Source organism: Henckelia pumila, chromosome 4, assembly GCF_033568475.1.
Source record: "Henckelia pumila isolate YLH828 chromosome 4, ASM3356847v2, whole genome shotgun sequence".
Lineage (NCBI taxonomy): Eukaryota > Viridiplantae > Streptophyta > Magnoliopsida > Lamiales > Gesneriaceae > Henckelia > Henckelia pumila.
In genome coordinates, this window is record NC_133123.1 from 145,678,326 (window position 1) to 145,697,752 (window position 19,427).

Genomic DNA, 19,427 nt, shown 5'->3' on the forward strand with positions numbered 1-19,427 from the left:
TGTTTGAAATGAAATACGTCCAAAGGTGAAGCCAGATGTTTAGATATGTTACACAGACTCGATGGGAGATTAATTCACAAAACGATGTTCTGCTAACTGTCGGCGACAAAATTTTAAGTCCACTTGAATTTCAGAGTACACCAGTTGAAGTTTCATATCCTCCCATTCATAAGATTTTAAACCCATGTAACCAAAATAGCATATGATGAAGCAAGTTAGATTCGAGAATTAAGTAAACGTTTCTTACATTGTAAACTACCAAAGTTTCTGGACAGTCCCATTAATTTTGTTAATAAAAAATAAAACAAAAATTACTCTGTTTCGGACAAAGTTCCAGGCAAAATATCAAAAGGATTCCCAGATTTCCAACGATGGAATCAAGAGGAGCATGACAGTAAGTGAGATTTGAACTTATCCAGCTCCGCGATGACCTCTTCTTCTGGACGATAAATCAGGTCAATCATTCGCCATATCTGCACATATTTTCCAGCCACAATTCCGACAAATAAGAAAAATGGCAACAGTTCTTGTCCCACAGTGTGGTTTTCATTCAATCTCATGGATATCAAGAACATAGAAATGCAGTTCTACTTGTGAAGCTAACGGCTCTACATAAAGTAAGAAAGGCCCATTTTTGGGATTTAAACACATCAATCAAGATGTTACCTGCAATGTACCTCCCCCTCCAGTCTTTTCTCCATCGTCAGACACACTAACAATCGTCCATGGATCCGCAGCGTTCCAGTGGAAATCAACCACCTTATCCCTGTAGTTTTTTATCCAGATCAACCAGCATTAGTTTCAAGGAGAACAATGCCAAATTAAGAATTGGAAAGGATTTATCAACCAAGTACCTGTGCCCCGCATGTCGAAAAAATAATCCAGGGGGATAATCTGATTTTTCTTTTCCAGCATTACCCACCTGATTGTCGAATATGGCCCACAAGTAATTTTTTTAAAGCAGAGAGTAGAAATTCAAGCAAACGCTTATAAGACTTTTTGAGTGTGCGCGTTCAAGAAACGATCAGTTAGTTTGCCAATGGATTTGTAAAACAAACTTTATCACCAATTCAGTTAGTAAATAAACCTTTTGAAGTTAGTGAGATAAGTAAAGAGTGTCGGCAATAATAGATGGTGATTTCACCTTTCCATGATCCCAGATATTCAACATGCCATCTTCTGCAGCACTGCCAAAGACAGATGCCTTGTCTGGAGACCACTGCGATAGAAATATCATGGTGCTAATTGCTAGTTAACATACAAGTACGTTTTAAGACTCCATCTCAAGCATGCAACCCAAATGGAAAGTAATACCTGGACACAAAGAACAGCAGCAGTATGACCTTCAAATATGTGAATGGGGGATCCAACTCCTCCAGAGGTAAGACTTCGACGATCATACATTCGAACAGTATTATCAGCAGACCTAGATGTGGTTGAAAAATATGTTAAGACTGCTTAATGAATGACGCGATTAAAATCTGTAAACATTTTCTTGCAAAGTGAAATAATGTAAAAGGTGTACCCAGTCAAAATCAGATTTAAATCATTAGGATTCCAATCAACGCAATGAAGATCGGCATTGTGAGCCTTTTCAACCTGTGGGGTAATATCCAAGAACCAAAGGCAAATCAGATACTACTTGCAAATAAATGCAACACCTGGTATGACACAAAAGTCTGATAATTAGTTAATGTAAATATAGGCACGATGAGGAAAATATTAAGTAAAGTACATGGACAGTAAAACAAGTAAGAAAAGCACAAGCACAATAATGATGCCAAAGCCAATCCTCACTAGAGGTTCGCTCAACAATGAGGCAGATTCAATTCACTGGAAAGACGTAAATTACGTTGCACAAAATAAACAACTTACTGACCAATTTGCCTCGAAACAATTACAGAGATACACTCAACATAAAATCATTTGCCCCTAATATACACAATGTCTTTGATATATGACAACTTAGCAAACAAACACCTCCTACATCTGGCACAAATAATAGAGAAGTGCATATTTGCGGGGTATTCTTTGCACATTCAAACCTTTCCTTTTGATTGTCAATAAGTATATAGATCAATCTAGAAGAAGTGGAGTGAACATTCCAGACAGATTATCCACGTGCTTTGCAGAAGGGACGACATTGTGAAATGATGTTTAAATTGAATAAAATCCTGGTTGGAAAACTACCTTTGCTATGGGAGAAGAACCACTTCTCGCATCCCACAGTATAAGGCAAGAATCATCACCAACGCTGCAGAACTCCTGCGAGCTATATCACATATTGAAATAAATGAGAGATGAATATTTCATATTGCATAGCTTCATAAAAGGGTACATTTAAAACCTAACATGTATGCTAATGTGTGAGTCATTTATATCTCAAATTATGCCAGCCGTAACTACAATCATGCAACATCAAAGAGATAGCTTAGTTCCTTCTCAGAACTGATGACAGTTTTGATTGAGAATTTAGCTACCTTGATGGGTTAAACTGCACATCTTCTACGGTATCCTCGTGCCCTTGGAAAATACCCCGAGGTTGGACAATGGAGCCGTCAGCAGCTTTACCATTGACTGCACTTCCCTTAGAGCCAGGAGACTTATGAGTTCCTGGATCTGCTGCCAATGATGATATGTGGTCATGGATACTCCACAAAACCACAGACTTGTCCTTACCTGGCATTAAGAAATTTTCACATTAAGTAAAACTGTGAAAGGAAGTACTGGTGAAACAACTAGTTGAAGAACAAAGGGCTTAGTATACACTATGTCTTGAAAACTCTAGCAACACATACTGTGGGATGCATATCTTATGTGTAGGACATGTAGGTCCTACATGGCATACCGTGTGATGTGATCTATACATCAATCAGCATACACAAATACAAAGAGTTCTTTCCCCAGTTTAGCATTGGCTAATCCAAAACACATAAGCTGAATAAATTCAATTAAATTGGTAGCATTCTGGAAGCTATTAAAGTGAGTATGAACACTAGTTGACATCCATACGAAATACAAAAGGAATTACTTTTTTACAAAAACATATATTGCCTAAGGAATGATAAATGATACAAAAGTACTAGCAAAGGTCGTGTACAATTTGAATCATGACAGATGTAATCCATCTAGAATACAAAAAATATTGGGATGTGAAACCATTCTGTGCTTTAACGTCGATTCTCAATTTTTTCCACCAGATTGATTATAAAAAAAAAAAATAATGACGAATAATATTACACAGCAAATAGCGGAGGACCATTCTAGGAGCATCTTAGTTCAGAGATGTCCTGACAGAGTCGGATCAAATGCAGAAAACATATTATAGTAGGCTTTTAAATAAAAGATAGAAAGAGATTGAATAACATATAATAAAGCTTATATAAGTTAATCAAATAGTACTGAAAACCCTCTTTACAGAATATTTAAACAAATAGGATCCTACATTTCCAACATTAAATACAGGGCTACAACTCAATTCTTTGCAGCTGTGTATAAACTCAGACCTATGTACAGCCAGCCACGTACGGGATTTCGCTTTCTTTCCTCTATCACGGTGCCAAATGACATACTAAAACGACTTTTTAAACCACACAAACGTTTTTTCCTCCTGGAAGCATCAGTCCAGGAAATGTTTCCTAATTCCTATGCAAAGTTTCAAGTTTTCATAAATAAGGGGAGAAAATGGGTCTCGATCTTGAATTGTTTATGTTGAACCTGTGGGATTAATCAATTAGTACCATAAGCACAGTTATTTACCAATTGTTGAACCTATCTCCGACAATTTCAAGTTATCGTGCGCACCTTTTCCGAAATCATGACATGCAAGCCACACGCACACACACAAACAACACAGAGGATAGAGAGAAAGACCTCCAGAGAGCACAAAAGGTTCCATAGGACATGTGGCTAGAGCAAATTCAGCATTATCTCGATGACCAGTCAGTATCTGCAATGTATGGTTACAATCACCATGCTTAAGTGATTGTATGTTTTTTTTTTTAAAAAAAGATCAAATGACAGATAAATAAAATTTTGCATGTAACCCTCGTTGACCAGAAGTGTCTCGAGACAAAATCGATAGTATCAGAGGGTAAAAATATAGATAGGTGTCAAGTGGATCCAGTGACTGATAAATATCAAGTCACAGTCACTTCTAAAGCATACCAGATCAGGACGAGATGCTGTAGCACCTAAAACAGGTTGGCGAGTAGGCTGTCTCTCTACGTCCCAAATAAGAACCTATCCCCAAGTCAAAGGTTAGGCCACACAAATTAGTTTGCTAAATTCCAGGATCATTTTCAATGAAAAGAGCATAATAATAATGAGTACACAAATTTGAGGTAATGGAAGCTATGCATGGATAAAATGCTTACATCAGGACTGTCTGTATGAGTGGCCACAATGTTGTTATTCTGCGGCAATTCCCTAATACGATTCACCTGAAACATAACATGGGCCATGTGTTACATATTTACTATTGGCTCTCTTTCTTTTCAAAATAAATGATAGGGTCCGCCTTTCTTTCCACATTGATAAGAATGGAAAGAGCAGTATTTTCCTAATGTAATATCGCAATCAGGTTTCCATGGATCTACAACATATAGGCATTGTTTGGTTTGATATATTATTAATCTATGTATAACTTATCCCAATTAATTTCGCCTTATTTTCGTCATATTATTTATCTATTTATAAATTAATAATTTTACATCAATTAAATCAAATAAATTATAATCTCTCCATCAAATCAAATAATGTATTAACTATTTTTTCTTATTTATTTTTAATTTACATTATATTACTTATCTATGGATTACTTATCCTATCACTCAAACCAAACGGTGTTATAGTGTATATTATGATGTTAAACATAAATTCTTGAAAAATATCAAAACGTGCAAGGAGCTCAAAATGAAAATAGAAAAGAAAATTTGGAGGGAAAGCATAGGTCACTTTCGAATATAAAATTTTTTATTATCAGATTACCAGGGTACTTTACCACTTCGGTTTTTAAAATCTTTTTCTTCTTTAGTTTTCCTTCTTCTTCTGATGCATGACCATTGACTAATTGATTTTATGCCAGTTATGTTGACAAATCAATATGATTTTCAACACAGTTATGCTAAATTCTAGCTAATAATTTTAAAATGATCAAGACTTTTGATTTCTAGCTTCATTTATTTTCTACTATAGGGAAGGCGAAATACTAAACATACCTCTCCAGGATGTATGATGGTCTTGCTCTTTTTTACAAAAGGTGAACGGGATTCTTCGTTGAACTAAATATTGACCAGTAAGCCAACCAACAAGGATCAATTTGTTTGATAACAGACTATATTAAACAGCAAAACGGTATAACATTTCATAATAACATCGATAATTGATAACAAAACCTCACCTGTGAAATGTGCTCTGCTGCTGCAACTCTAGTTTTCACTATTTCAACGTTAGCTATGACAAGTGTATTTGGAACTGTGCCATCGGTCTAGCAGGAAAGGAGAAAAGGGGAAAGTTAGAATAATGAACATTTGGCACAAGGAAAGAAACTGATTTAACACATTGGAGAGGAACATGTGTAACAGCATCATCGTGACTCAAATAAGACAATGACAAATTACAAAAGCCAAATCACAAAATATCTCATTCACTCGGATATTTTTTTCTTCAAAGGCATCAAGACACAGAAATGGGTTGTTAAAGGGATGGGATGAGCGATGAAAGGAAAATAAAAATCAGATCATCTCCCAAGAAATAAGAATTTGTGAAGCGAGACAGAAAATGTTGATGCACAATTTATTTCCTTTACAACAAATAAATATACTCATTTTAGTCTTAGGAAGTTTTGGCATTTTCTCAAATTTTTAAACTTTAAAAACTTTCCCTTTCCAAAATTGTACTAGCAAAAACGTCTGAAGCCCTGGCTAGCTCTAGCTCTTGAGTGTTGTCAAATGAACTACAACTTCTACCATCAAGGTTTATAAATGCTTTAGCATCTTCCTACCATCAAGGTTTCAGCACGTTTATCATGCTTTGCTGACTGCCAGTGCAATCATTTTTTGTGGAACTAAACAGGAACGTCAGATTACTACTGTGATACTGAAGTATCAGAAGATTCAGGACTGACAGTCATTGTGTAGTCACTCTTAAAGCAAAAAAAATAAGAAAGGAAAAATCAGAGAGAGACGTAGATTGCACGACCGTTGTGGTAATATTGGTGGACTGGAGATAGATGCTAAAGTTTCATTATTTTTTTCTGTAAAACTAATGCACACTTAATTTGTCGCCAAATGCAATGCATCTAGATTCGAGGCATATATAAGTGCCAAACTTCCAATCCAGAAAAAAACAATTTCACTTCTAAACATGAGGATGGAGACATGATGATAAAATCATCTGACCTGTTCTGAAAGATATAACCGCTGACGGTTCTTGTAAGTTGCTTGTTCCACCTTCGGTCCCCATCTGAGAGAGGTGAAAAAAGTAACACATATCAATATAACATGGAACAGACAACAAATGCAGGAAAAAAATATGTGCATTTCCACAGTTTACGATAACACTTTCTATAAGTAAAAAATTTCAGCATCAAAGGTGCCAGCATCCACCAATCAAATCTCCGGACAGCACCCGGGCAAAGAAATGCATGTAAATGTGCATTAAAACCCTATAGATACGGAAAAGAAAAAGAAATTAACCGGCAAGAGAGAGACGGCCAAACAAGGTTGTGATTGGCCAGCCAGTCGTAGAGAACGGGAACTAGGGATTTCCATTGACTGTAACGTTCCTCCACGCTATGCTCCGCCGTTCTATCCTTCATTTTCGCCTCCGCGGTGGCGGTGCTCGGTAACTCGCCGAGTATGTACTTCGTTCACCACTTTCTTGAGCGAGTGTTCAGCCCAGCTTCCGTGCTGTGCGAGCACTCTGCCCAGGAAAATAAAGGAAATTGGGAAATCAAGTGCGACAAATTATTAATTGATAAAATTTAGATTTTAATATTAAAAATTAGTGTTTTTATTTTATTTTATTTATTTATTTATTAATAAAAATCCCCATTATACTCCTCATTTACCCATCTTTGGGTAAACAACTTGACTCAATATTACATGTTTTTATGTTTCAATTTTTTAAATGGAAACTGAAATATATTTTCTATATAATTTTTTTTTTCAAATTATATCTTTGTATTTTAAATCAAGATTGTATTTGTATTTTAACAAAATATTGAAATTTCAATGATACATTAATAAAAAAATGTTGGATCTGGAAACTCAAACTGAAAGGTTTTTTTTTTTGGCACATAATTGATGTTGTACACTAATCACTCAGTTGCCTTAAAAAAATATCTTTAAAAAATAAATATGATCTTGTTGTACTTTGCAAAACAAATATTTTATTTGAAAAAAAGGAAATAAAAGTGAATATAAGACAACCATTAAAAGCGAAATGAAAATATTTTAATATATAAAATTAATAATTTATATTAAAATGAATGAGATCTATCTATCCGATTTATATATATATATTAAAAAATAATGATCTTAAGGGCATCTGTAATGAAAAAAATAACCGGTCTTAAAATTGTGGGATCGGTTTATGTTTGTTTTTTAATTATTTGTTGTAGGCGTAGAAGGGGAATGCGTGTTGGGACGCGTGCTTCTTCTTCTTCTTTTTTTTTATTACAAAAAAAAGTAGTTATTTTTTAAATTTTTTATCACTTTAATTTATTATTGTTAATTTCTCAATCGTATTGTTTCTTTTTTTGTAATAATTTTTTTAAAATTTCATTTTTAGTAACTTTTTCAAGAATATTTTTAAAATAAATAAATGTATAAAATTTAAATATTATATGATTAAAAATAATAAATAATAATTTATGATTATTAAAATTATAAATAAAAACAAGTAAATTATAAATAAAATAAGTGAATTGACAGTGGGACCCATAAAAAATTATTGGAAAAGTTTATGATAATAGAGAGAGTTTTAAAAATGAGTGAGATTTTTAACTTTTGATGTGTCAGTAACAGTGACAGTGACAGTGACAGTGACAGTGACAGTGACAGTAACAGTGACGTGACACAACATAAACTTCTGAGTGAGTTTTACTGCAGCGGATGACCTAACATAAAAAATAAATTTTTTTTTCCATAAATCAGATCAAATCAAAAGATACATTCTATCAAATTGATCAGTGAAATCATGTGAACGTTTTAATTTATCTATTGTTATTTATTAAGTCTAAGCTAGTTTTTTTTTTCTAATTAAAAAAAGTCTCTTCATTCATATATGTTATTTCCTCATCGGCTTCTTGAAATATTTATAATTTAAAGCGAGAAAATGAATGGGGTCATAGTGCTCAACATTTTGCAATTCAAAATATATATAAAAAAATACATATTGTAAAAGAATTTGAATCGAGAATGTGATGTCATTTAGGCCCTTTTGGTTACAAAAGTCGGACTAAAAAAACAATTTTTTTTTTAAAAAATGTTTTTCAGTAAATATGATGTTTCGATGATCAAATAAACGTTTTTAAATAAAAAAAGGAGCTTTTTCAAAAATAAAATCATAGCTTACAAAAAAAAAGGTTTTTTAAAAAAACTCTGCAAAATCCGGGCTCTTGCTTGAAAAAGAGAAGAAAACATACACGAAGGTAGCTACCATAGTAATCTGAGATCCATTTCACCGATCTTCATTCTTCCAATTCTCCGGGGCTACATTCACCTTCCATCACACGACAACATGGGTGCGATTCCGATCCATCTCATCCTCTCTCCGTCGTTAAAACCCTCATTTGAGCTTTGCTCCGATTAATCATTAATCTATTTGGTTTCGTTTTATTTTTTATTTTTGGGGGTCGGAAATGTGGGCAGAATTTTCAGCCTTTTGTTCTTATGCTTGATGACAGAATTTCAGCTTGGGGTGATTTGCTTTTATATTGTTAGCGAGAGATCATATTTGTTTTATAGATTTAAGTTTTTTTTTTATTTGAGTTGGAGGGAACGCATCATGATATTCATTTCAATTCAAAACGCAGTTTCCTCTTTAAAAATACATCGGCTTTCCATTTTCTTAATATTTCTGGTTTCATGTCGTTGCATGGTGCTGTTGCTGTAGCAATTAATGATTGATTTATTTCCTGAAGAAAACGTAACAAGTGTGAATTACTGTTGTGCTTCTTGCTAATTCGTTTTTTATTTAAAATATTCAGATAATGGCAACAGATGTTGTGCAACTCACCTCATAGATGGAGATGGTAATTTCAATGTTGCTGGCATCGACAACTTCATGAAGGAAGTTAAACTTGCCGAATGTGGCCTTTCTTATGCTGTAGTCGCCATCATGGGCCCTCAGAGCAGCGGTATAAATTATTTTGGGTCAAGTGGCTCAGCCTTCAATGTATTTTGGCTTGATTGAATTAGTATTTTGGTTTTGATCTCATTAAGAGCTGAACAGATTTTATTTTTTTCCCTCGGTTGCTTGTAAAAACTCAGGGACCATATTCATGATCATTTAAACAACTGTATTATTCTCTGTTAAGTAGTGATGTTGGCAGCAAACAATTGTTGACTGAATTATTTTATATGAGCTTACAGGGAAGAGCACGTTGTTGAATAACCTGTTCGGCACTAATTTTAGGGAAATGGATGCTTTCATGGGGAGGCAAGCACATTCTAACTATTTGATTACCTTTTTGTTTCTCATGATGTCAAAAACTACTGATTAAGTTCGACTTTATCAGGTCCAAAACTACAGAAGGTATATGGTTGGCAAAGTGTGTTGGAATCGAACCTTGCACTCTTGCAATGGATTTAGAGGGTGCTGATGGAAGAGAACAAGGAGAGGTTGCTATTGTTTATTTATTGATTATTGTGGTCATTTGTCATTTCTAGGTTCATTGTCGTGCAGAGAGAATGTCTCTTTGACAAATTTTCTGTGTTTCTTAGTGCTCATCTTAGTGTAGCTTTTGATGCCATTTTCTTGCTGGTGCTCCATATTCATGTCAGTTGATTATATGATATTTATGATGACAAAGTTGTAATTGTGTGCCGCATAAAACATCTCTTTGTTATCTGTTTTTCCCTATTTATTTCCCTTTCCAGAGAAGCCTTCACAACTCGTTTTGTACCATTTTTTTAACAGATGCGTTGTAATATGATGCAATCTATATTTGGGAATGCCTACTAGCTCTGTAGTATTTTTATTCTTTCTTTGTAATTAATTTGATATGTGTATTGGAATTGGTTTTTCCCTAAAGGTTTACTCCTTTTCAGGATGATACTGCATTCGAAAAGCAGAGTGCTCTATTTGCCCTGGCTGTCTCAGATATCGTGCTCATAAATATGCAAAATTTTTGTGTTTCAGTACAAATGATATAGGTGTTTCAGATTATTAGAATTGCTTAAATTGGTGTATGCCTGTCTAAACTAATGTCTTGCAAAACTATTACGTCCAGGTGGTGCATTGAAATAGGCCGTCCTGCAAACAAACCTCTCTTGAAAACTGTATTTCAGGTAATCCATCGGTATGCAACACAGATATTTAATTCAAATGTAATTGCAAGTGATTTTTTTTTATATCATGAGCAGGTTATGACGAGATTATTTAGCCCACGCAAGACAACTTTGCTGTTTGCTGTTTGTTATTCGTGACAAGACAAGGGTATCCTATTCTTTTTTTTTGCATTCAAAGACGTTTTTCAATAATCAATATCAACGGCTTCAAATATTTCGTGTGTTTGGTCCCATGAAAGAAATATTGAAATGCTGGAGCATTTTTGTTTTTCTTAGCATTGTAGACTCCTTTGGAAAACTTGGAGCCCATATTAAGGGAAGACATTCAGAAGGTACATAAATGAGGCCTTTTATTTATTTGTTTGTTTATATTATGTGTTCAGATTTTCTATATCTTTTCATCTTTGATCCCTCTTTGAAGGTATGGGATTCAGTTTCTAAGCCACAAGCTCATGCGGAAACACCATTAAGTGAATTTTTCAATGTAAGGTGTTGACTTATTGGATAAGTTCTCTTTCACGCGTTTCTATGATTTATTTGACTAACAAGGCTATTAAATGTTTGAATTTAAGGTTGAAGTTGTGGCTCTCTCCAATTATGAGGAGAAGGAAGATCAATTTAAAGAGCAGGTTCATACTCTTGAATTCTAATAAAGTTGCACATGTGTTTTCAGAGGCCTGTTATAATAGAGCTATTCTCCATTATTTGTATCATGTATATGTACTTTTCTCTGGGGAAAGATGAATGCAGACTGAAAACCTTGCATTGTTTTTTTTTGGTCAAAGGTGGCAAATCTAAGACAGCGCTTTTTCCATTCTATTGCACCTGGCGGGCTTGCAGGCGACAGGCGTGATGTAGTTCCCGCTTCTGGCTTTTCATTTTGCGCTCAACAGATGTGGAAAGTCATTAAGGAGAATAAGGATCTTGACCTGCCTGCTCGCAAGGTCCAGTCCGAAATTTCAATTCACAATCAACAGGTTATCGAGGAAGTTTTGTCATTGAAATAATTACTTGTGTTTTGTTAGGTTATGGTTGCCACTGTACGCTGCGAGGAAATAGCTAATGAAAAATTATCTTCTTTTATGTCAAATGAGGTATGCTTCTAATGATACATGTGAAGGCCTTGTTTGAGGCTTGATTTTTATATATCTTTGAGCCATTTAATCATCAATTTTCTGGGTTCATAAATATGTAGGAATGGTGTCAATTGGAAGAGATAGTACATTCTCAATCAGTGACTGGGTTTGGGAGGAAGCTCACATCAATTTTGAACATTTGTCTGTCGGAGTAAGTGAACTATGAACTTACTTTTGTATTTTCTCGTAGACTAATGATAATTGTGGCAATATACGGTCTTATAGATGATGTTTGCTGTCATTGAAGAATCTGTAAATTAAATTTCTTTTGCCCTATCCATAACCCTCACACAATGTTTGTTTTTAGTTCCCTAAACTCCCAAAACAATTTCTCATAGCACTTTCCCAATATATTTCCACAAAACAGAGAAATTGGAACTAAGCATCGTGATGGATACTTTTGTGTTCAACCGAGTCTAAGTCTGAAGATGACCACAAGAAAATTTATTTGACCAGTATAATCGGGGAATTTGGTCCTTGTCTGTCGCTGTGGTGGCTTGAGTTTGATGTTATGGTTATTCGGTTGGTGGGGCCCTGGGGTTTTCTGAAGGGCATTCTCTGGAACAAATTAAGTGGAACATCAATTTTTCAATAATGAAATGATACGGGTTAGGATTTTTCTAATCGGAAACAAAAATTTGCAAATTTGCATCATTTATCAAATTCGAACATTCACAGCAAGTAGATATGTTTGATAACAAACTTTCAGTTGAAAACCATCTTGTTTTCTTTTTCAAGACAAACACGTCAGTTATTTATGCCAGATAGGGAAGAATGAGGAAGCTAATATATCTGTGGTATGTTTATGGACGTTTCATTTTCAGCTTAATTTGGTAAATGGTTAAGTTGTTGAACTTGATTTAACACGTATAGAGACACAAAGGAGTTCAGAAACTAGAAATTTTCGTGCTATTGTGGTGAATGATATTTGTAATAGAAAACTGCACATATTGGTTATGCTTTAGAATCATACCTGAAATCAAGTTACTGAGTCATTTGAGTTTTAATTTTTTAATAATAGGTATGATGCTGAAGCCACATATTTTGACGAAGGAGTTCGATCTTCAAAGCGGAAACAATTGGAAGAGAAACTTTTGCAAGTAATACTTTGAGTTTTGGTTGTTTTATGCTTGCATATATATGAATAAAGAACCTAATGTACACCAAACTGCATTCTTGTTTCTAACACCTGTTCAGCTGTCGTATTCATTTCCTACGAATATGGCCAAAATCTGGATGGACAGGGAACTTTTTGTTGTTGGATTTCCACTTTTGAACTAGTTGATATTTTTTTGGTGTTCGTGTGCATACTTACATGGATTGATTGGTTGCTGTGTCCTGAGTTGATGGATACAATTTAATCTTAACTGTTTATCTGTCTGGTTTTCTTGTGTTTTCGCCTTACAATGTCCAATTTTGTTGGTCACCTTAGCTTGTTCAACCAGCTTATCAATTCATGATGGAACACATACGCTCTGAAACCTTGGATTTGGAGAAATTCAAAGAAGCATTTGATAGTGCCTTGAATGAGGTAAAGGGTTTGCTGCAGCTGCACGGGATTGCTCCAAGTTTTTCGTGTCACAGTTTGTGAGATATCAAGAATTTATATCATTTTTGCAAGTGTAATATATGCAAAAATCTCCTAAACTTATGGTTCTTATTTTGTAGCCAATCAGGCAACAAAATATATTGGAGGTGAACGTGCTAGAGACCGGTTCATCCACTTGTACATTTGACTGCAAGGTTTGTTGCAATGAACTATATTATCTTATATCAATTGATCGTTGTATTTTTCTCATCAACCATTCTTTTTTGTTGCAGAATCATATCATTGACAATCATATGTAGTTTCTGAATGCAGCTTCAAAGTAAGTGAATAGACCATAATCCACTCTCTGTTTCATTTAACTTGTTATATGATTTCTTTACTTTTTATTTTTTATTTTTGTAAAGGAGCTACTAATTACAAAAAAAAAACGGATAAGTGATCTGCTGATCTGCACAAAATGATCTAAAGCTCAAATCATATTAGCAATATACAAAATCCAGTCCCTAGCTAAAACAAAAACAAAAATTCAATAAACTCTCTCTCCATGTAGAAGTCCGAATCTTAATCTTCTCCCAACTCTCTTCACCCTCACCCAACAATTTTTTTACTTATGATATGTACTAAAACTAGATTATCCTAAAATAATAGGATCATCCATTGAATTTCTTGCATGCTGATCTGTAATGAATATGATGTATATATTTGATGATCGCATATTAACATCCAAAAATTATAAACTAGAGGATTAAATAAATTTGATAATATAATAGGCAATAAAATTTTAGTATCAACCAAGAGTTTCCTCTGTATTCTTCATATCCCTATTACACTGAGAGTCTCTTGTACAGATCTTGTCTAACAATTTTACCTTTTCTCTTTATCTGCAGGGACGAGTTGAAAACACTGAAAGTATGCCAGTTTCTTTTGTTTAAATTTTACGAACCAAAATTAGGGAAAAAATATCATATTATGCACTAATCATACAGGGCATAGGAGAAAAAAAGGCTTGTTACATTCTTGAACTCCGCGAAGAAGAGCCATTCCAGAGTGTAAGCAACTTTTTTTTTTACAGTATCTGTTGTGTAAAATGAAAATATATTTTGACTGATTTCTTCCACCTTTTTGGGTTCTATAGCTTGACGATTTACAAAAGGTTGGCTTGTCAGAGATACAGGTATTACTGTTTTTGAAAATAGATTTCTTTAAGAAAATTATGTTTCTAAATATATTTGTTTTATGTGCATTTTCACTTTTTTGTCCTACAGATACAGAACATGATGGTTGATGTGGCTGGCAAAATTTTCAAATAATTGAAGATAGCAACCACATAGAGGTTCCGTTTGGACGTGTATTTCGTTTTTAGTGTTTTTCAAGTTAAGAAACACTTAAAGTTTGTGTTTGGGTAAAATTTTTGTAAATTGTTTTTGAAATATGTTTGCAAGTACATTTTTTTAGGAACAATTAAAAGGTGTTTCTTGATTTTTTTGGTAGAACATGCGGGTCATGAATAATTCAACCAGGTCATGAATCGGGTTATCCGGTAAATGGGCCATTACACTCTAGATCGCCCTTCCGTGACCTAACATTTTTCTCTCCTCTTGTTGCTATCATCTGAACTCCTCGCCGCGGTCGCCCACAAGCTCATGCGGAAACACCATTAAGTGAATTTTTCAATATAAGGTGTTGATTTATTGGATAAGTTCTCTTTCACACGTTTCTATGATTTAAGTTGACTTACAAGGCTATTAAATGTTTGAATTTAAGGTTGAAGTTGTGGCTCTCTCCAGTTATGAGGAGAAGGAAGATCAATTTAAAGAGCAGGTTCATACTCTTGACTTTTAATAAAGTTGCACTTATGTGTTTCCAGAGGCCTGTTATAATAGAGATACTTTCCATTATTTGGTGCATCACGTATATGTACTTTTCTGTGGGGAAAGATGAATGCAGACTGAAAACCGTGCATTGTTTTTTTGGTCAAAGATGGCAAATCTAAGACAGTGCTTTTTCCATTCTATTGCACCTGGCGGGCTCGCAGGCGACAGGCGTGGTGTAGTTCCCTCTTCTGGCTTTTCATTTAGTGCACAACAGATGTGGAAAGTCATTAAGGAGAATAAGGATCTTGACCTGCCTGCTCACAAGGTCCAGTCCGAAATTTCAATTCATAATCAACAAGTAAGTTATCGAGGAAGTTTTGTCATTGAAATAATTACTTGTGCTTTGTTAGGTTATGGTTGCCAAAATTCTCTTCATTTATGTCAAATGAGGTGCTTCTAATGATACATGTGAAGGCCTTGTTTGAGGCTTGATTTTTATATATCTTTAAGCCATTTAATCATCAATTTTCTGGGTTCATAAATATGTAGGAGTGGTGTCAATTGGAAGAGATAGTACAGTCTCAATCAGTGCCTGGATTTTGGAGGAAGCTCACATCAATTTTGAATGTTTGTCTGTCGGAGTAAGTGAACTTTGAACTTGCTTTTGTATTTTCTCGTAGACTAATGATAATTGTGGCAATATACGGTCTTATAGATGATGTTTGCGGTCATTGAAGAATCTGTAAATTAAATTTCATTTGCCCTATCCATAACCTTCACACAATGTTTGTTTTTAGTTCCCTAAACTCCCAAAACAATTTCTCATAACATTTCCCAAAATATTTCCACAAAACAGAGAAATTGGAACTTAGTATCCAATACTTTTGTGTTCGTCCGAGTCTTGGTCTGAAGATGACCACAAGAAAATTTATTTGACCAGTATAATCAGGGAATTTTGCCCTTGTCTGTCGCTGTGGTGGGTTGAGTTTGATGTTATGTTTATTCTGTTGGTAGGGCCCTGGGGTTTTCTGACGTACATTCTCAGGAACAAATTAAGTGGAACATCAATTTTGCAATAATGAAATGATATGGGTTAGGATTTTTCTAATCGGAAACAGAAATTTGCAAATTTGCATCATTTATCAAATTCGAACATTCACAGCAAGTAGATATGTTTGATAACAAACTTTCAGTTGTAAACCATCTTGTTTTCTTTTTCAAGACAAACACATCAGTTATTTATGCCAGATAGGGAAGAATGAGGAAGCTAATATATCTGTGGTATGTTTATGGACGTTTCATTTTCAGCTTAATTTGGTAAATGGTTAAGTTGTTGATTACTTGATTTAACAAGTATAGAGACACAATGGAGAAATTTTCGTGCTATTGTGGGGAATGATATTTGTAATAGAGAACTGCAACCTGAAATCAAGTTGCTGAGTCATTTGAGTGTTAATTTTTTTTATAATAGGTATGATGCTGTAGCCACATATTTTGACGAAGGTGTTCGATCTTCAAAGCGGAAACAATTGGAAGAGAAACTTTTGCAAGTAATACTTTAAGTTTTGGTTGTTTTATGCTTGCACATATATGAATAAAGAACCTAATGCACACAAACTGCATTCCTGTTTTTAACACCTGTTCAGCTGTCCTATTCATTTCCTACGAATATGGCCGAGATTTGGATGGGCAGGGAACTTTTTGTTGTTGGATGTCCACTTTTGAACTTGTCGATATTTTTTTGGTGTTTATGTGCATACTTACATGGATTGATTGGTTGCTGTGTCCTGTGTTGATGGATACAATTTAATCTTAACTGTTTATCCGTCTGGTTTTCTTGTGTTTTGTCCTTACAATGTCCAATTTTGTTGGTTACCTTACCTTGTTCAACCAGCTTATCAATTCATGTTGGGACACATGCGCTCTGAAACCTTGGATTTGGAGAAATTCAAAGTAGCATTTGATAGTGCCTTGAATGAGGGTGAAGGGTTTGCTGCGGCTGCACGGGATTGCTCCATGTTTTTCGTGTCACGGTTTGACAAAGCAGCTGCAGGTATATAACATGCCTCATAGTTGTCAAAGGCGAGCTCCTCTGGCCTGCCACCAGGCTCAGCCCCTGCGCCTGGGCTAGCCTTTGAAGCCCACTGAGGCGCGCCCTCAGTCTTTTTTCTGTTTTTTATAAATTTTTATGTGTTCTAAATTTTAAGATAAGAAAGGAAAGTCTATCAAACCCTAGAATAAAATAAATGGGCCTAAGGAAAGCCATATATTTTCCCTATTTTAATTTAAAGAACATTTAATTGAGAATCTATTTCCCAAAATATTCAAATTTACATTTATTGATAGATTGATAACAGTTGTAGACAGTTTCCTGTTTGTGTGTGCCTACACCCAGCGAATTTTGGAATCAAGTACCTTAGTTTTAGCTACCTGGTTTTTTGTATTTAAGAGCTATTGTTATGCAAACCATGATATTAGAAGGTCCCTAAGGAAGTAGATTCAATTCCATGACCTTGTCTTGTCTTCGGGCACGTTTCTTTTCTTTGTTTTTTTTTTCTGGAGTTCTTTTGTGGATCAAGAGCGTGTGTACTGTTTTTATTTCCCTTTGTTTCCTTGCCCAAGATTGTAAATAAAACTCAACTATTAGTATTAATTTAAAGGATTCATGTGATCTTGTGTGTCCTGTCCTGTAGACTTGAATAGAAAATATTTTATCAACTCTGTGCAGCCATATCTTTCATGATTTTTTTTCTGGTACCAGAGCTCTACTGTTGAGTCACATTCCTCTTGAACCCAAAGTCGGAGATGAAATACATTATTGCTTTTGGAGAAGGAAATTGAGATTTTCTGTGTACCCCTTATTGAGTGTACAACCCTTTGGTCAATTAGAATTTGTGTTGCCTTACCAAATTCTTTGATCTATGAATGCTTCTGTAAAGATTGAATATATGGTATGTTGGGGATGTTAAAACTGAAGTCTTTGTTCTCTTCTGTAAACATTCTGCTAGCACCTTTGCCGTCAAACCTGAAGTTGTGAAAATTCAACCATTTGTAATGACTTCATATGTTACTTGTGGCTTGTGACTGCTGATTTCCTGGTAACATGGTGAAAGATAATCTGCACATTTTCAGAAAAAAAGCATGCAGTTCTTATTATGCAAAATGCCTAGAGGATTGAATCTGTTAATTTATGAGGTTAAAGTGACGATTCAGTTGTTTTTTGAAGTGGCGGTTGTGATAGAGCTGTCAAGAAACATTTTTGTTTCCCATTTCAATCTTTACTAGATCATGCCTTGATGAGTAGTAAGTATGATTTTTGTTTCCCATTTTGAACATGACAGGACAAGGTGACAGGGCAGTGAAGTAAGGCGGGAGTTGGTTGTCCTAACCTGTGTTATTACACCGTCAGGTTTCAGGTTCGTGGTGACTTCGAATGGAGAATATTTGAAGGATCTCAATCCATATCTGGAGAGTGGCAAGGTGGAGCCGATACTTGATCCTGAGGGACCCTCCTTCCCTTTCGACAAGGTTAACGAAGCTTTCTCATACCTGGAAACGGACCGAGTCACTGGTAAAGTGGTCATGCACTCAATTCAGTGAGGGAAAATAGCAAGTATTATTCAGGTGTCTGATTCTAAGGATGTTTGGATGAATAAAGTAAGAATTAGGGGTGTGAGGTACAGAATTCGTCACGGCTAAGTCTCGAGTGTTCGTTCCCCTGTAAGAGATTCCGAGGTATTGCAATGTATTACAAGGGTGAATCAAATCTCAAAAGTTTTTGATCAGTTCTAATATAAATTCAGAGATATATTTCATCGGTAATATTTGTAAACTCAAGAGTCAAGACTCAATATTTTCTGTCCTCTTTATTACATGAAAGTTTTTGTTTTTAAATAAAAATTGAAATAATTACCCAAATCGAGATTAAGTCGATAAAAAGTTTATTATTATAAATTATATTTTTTTTCATTCAATTTTAAGTTTTATATACTTAATGCATTTATTAAGATTTTTTGTTTTTAATATATTAAATAAGAATATGTATTTTTAAATTTTATATATTAATAATGCATTAAATGAAAATGAAAAAAATCAATCACTAACATATAAAAAAATGAACTAACATGTAAAAAAAAATGAAAGGAAAAATAAAAAATTTGTCCATTAAAAAAAAGGAAAAAAAAGTAATGTTAAAAGTTTTTTTAAATAGATGTTCAAATATCTTTTTAATTAATTTTTTAACTCTAAAATTGTTTTTGAAAATTAATTATCCAAACATATTTTTAACTATAAAAACATTTTTATAAAATAGTTATCAAATACAAATTTATTCTTAAATTTTTTTTAAAATGTTTTATAATTTTTTTAAAAAAAACACTTTTATAAAAACGTTTTATAAAAACGTTTTATA

General features: G+C 34.3%; 1 protein-coding gene and 1 pseudogene across 1 annotated transcript; one reads left to right on the forward strand and one right to left on the reverse strand.

Moving 5' to 3' along the window:
* Positions 1-206: 206 nt before the first annotated feature.
* On the reverse strand, positions 207-6,944 carry LOC140861530 (WD-40 repeat-containing protein MSI4-like). The gene is made up of 15 exons (XM_073264552.1): positions 6,699-6,944; positions 6,402-6,465; positions 5,402-5,488; positions 5,220-5,282; positions 4,377-4,442; positions 4,168-4,242; positions 3,874-3,949; positions 2,481-2,679; positions 2,191-2,272; positions 1,526-1,599; positions 1,315-1,426; positions 1,145-1,219; positions 855-922; positions 667-766; positions 207-473 (listed from the first exon to the last, which is right to left on the reverse strand). Exons 1-15 carry the CDS (start codon positions 6,818-6,820, stop codon positions 378-380), a joined length of 1,359 nt encoding a protein of 452 aa, XP_073120653.1. The 5' UTR covers positions 6,821-6,944; the 3' UTR covers positions 207-377.
* A 1,645-nt stretch (positions 6,945-8,589) lies between these two features.
* Positions 8,590-18,921, forward strand: LOC140861533 (protein ROOT HAIR DEFECTIVE 3-like; annotated as a pseudogene).
* Positions 18,922-19,427: the final 506 nt, after the last annotated feature.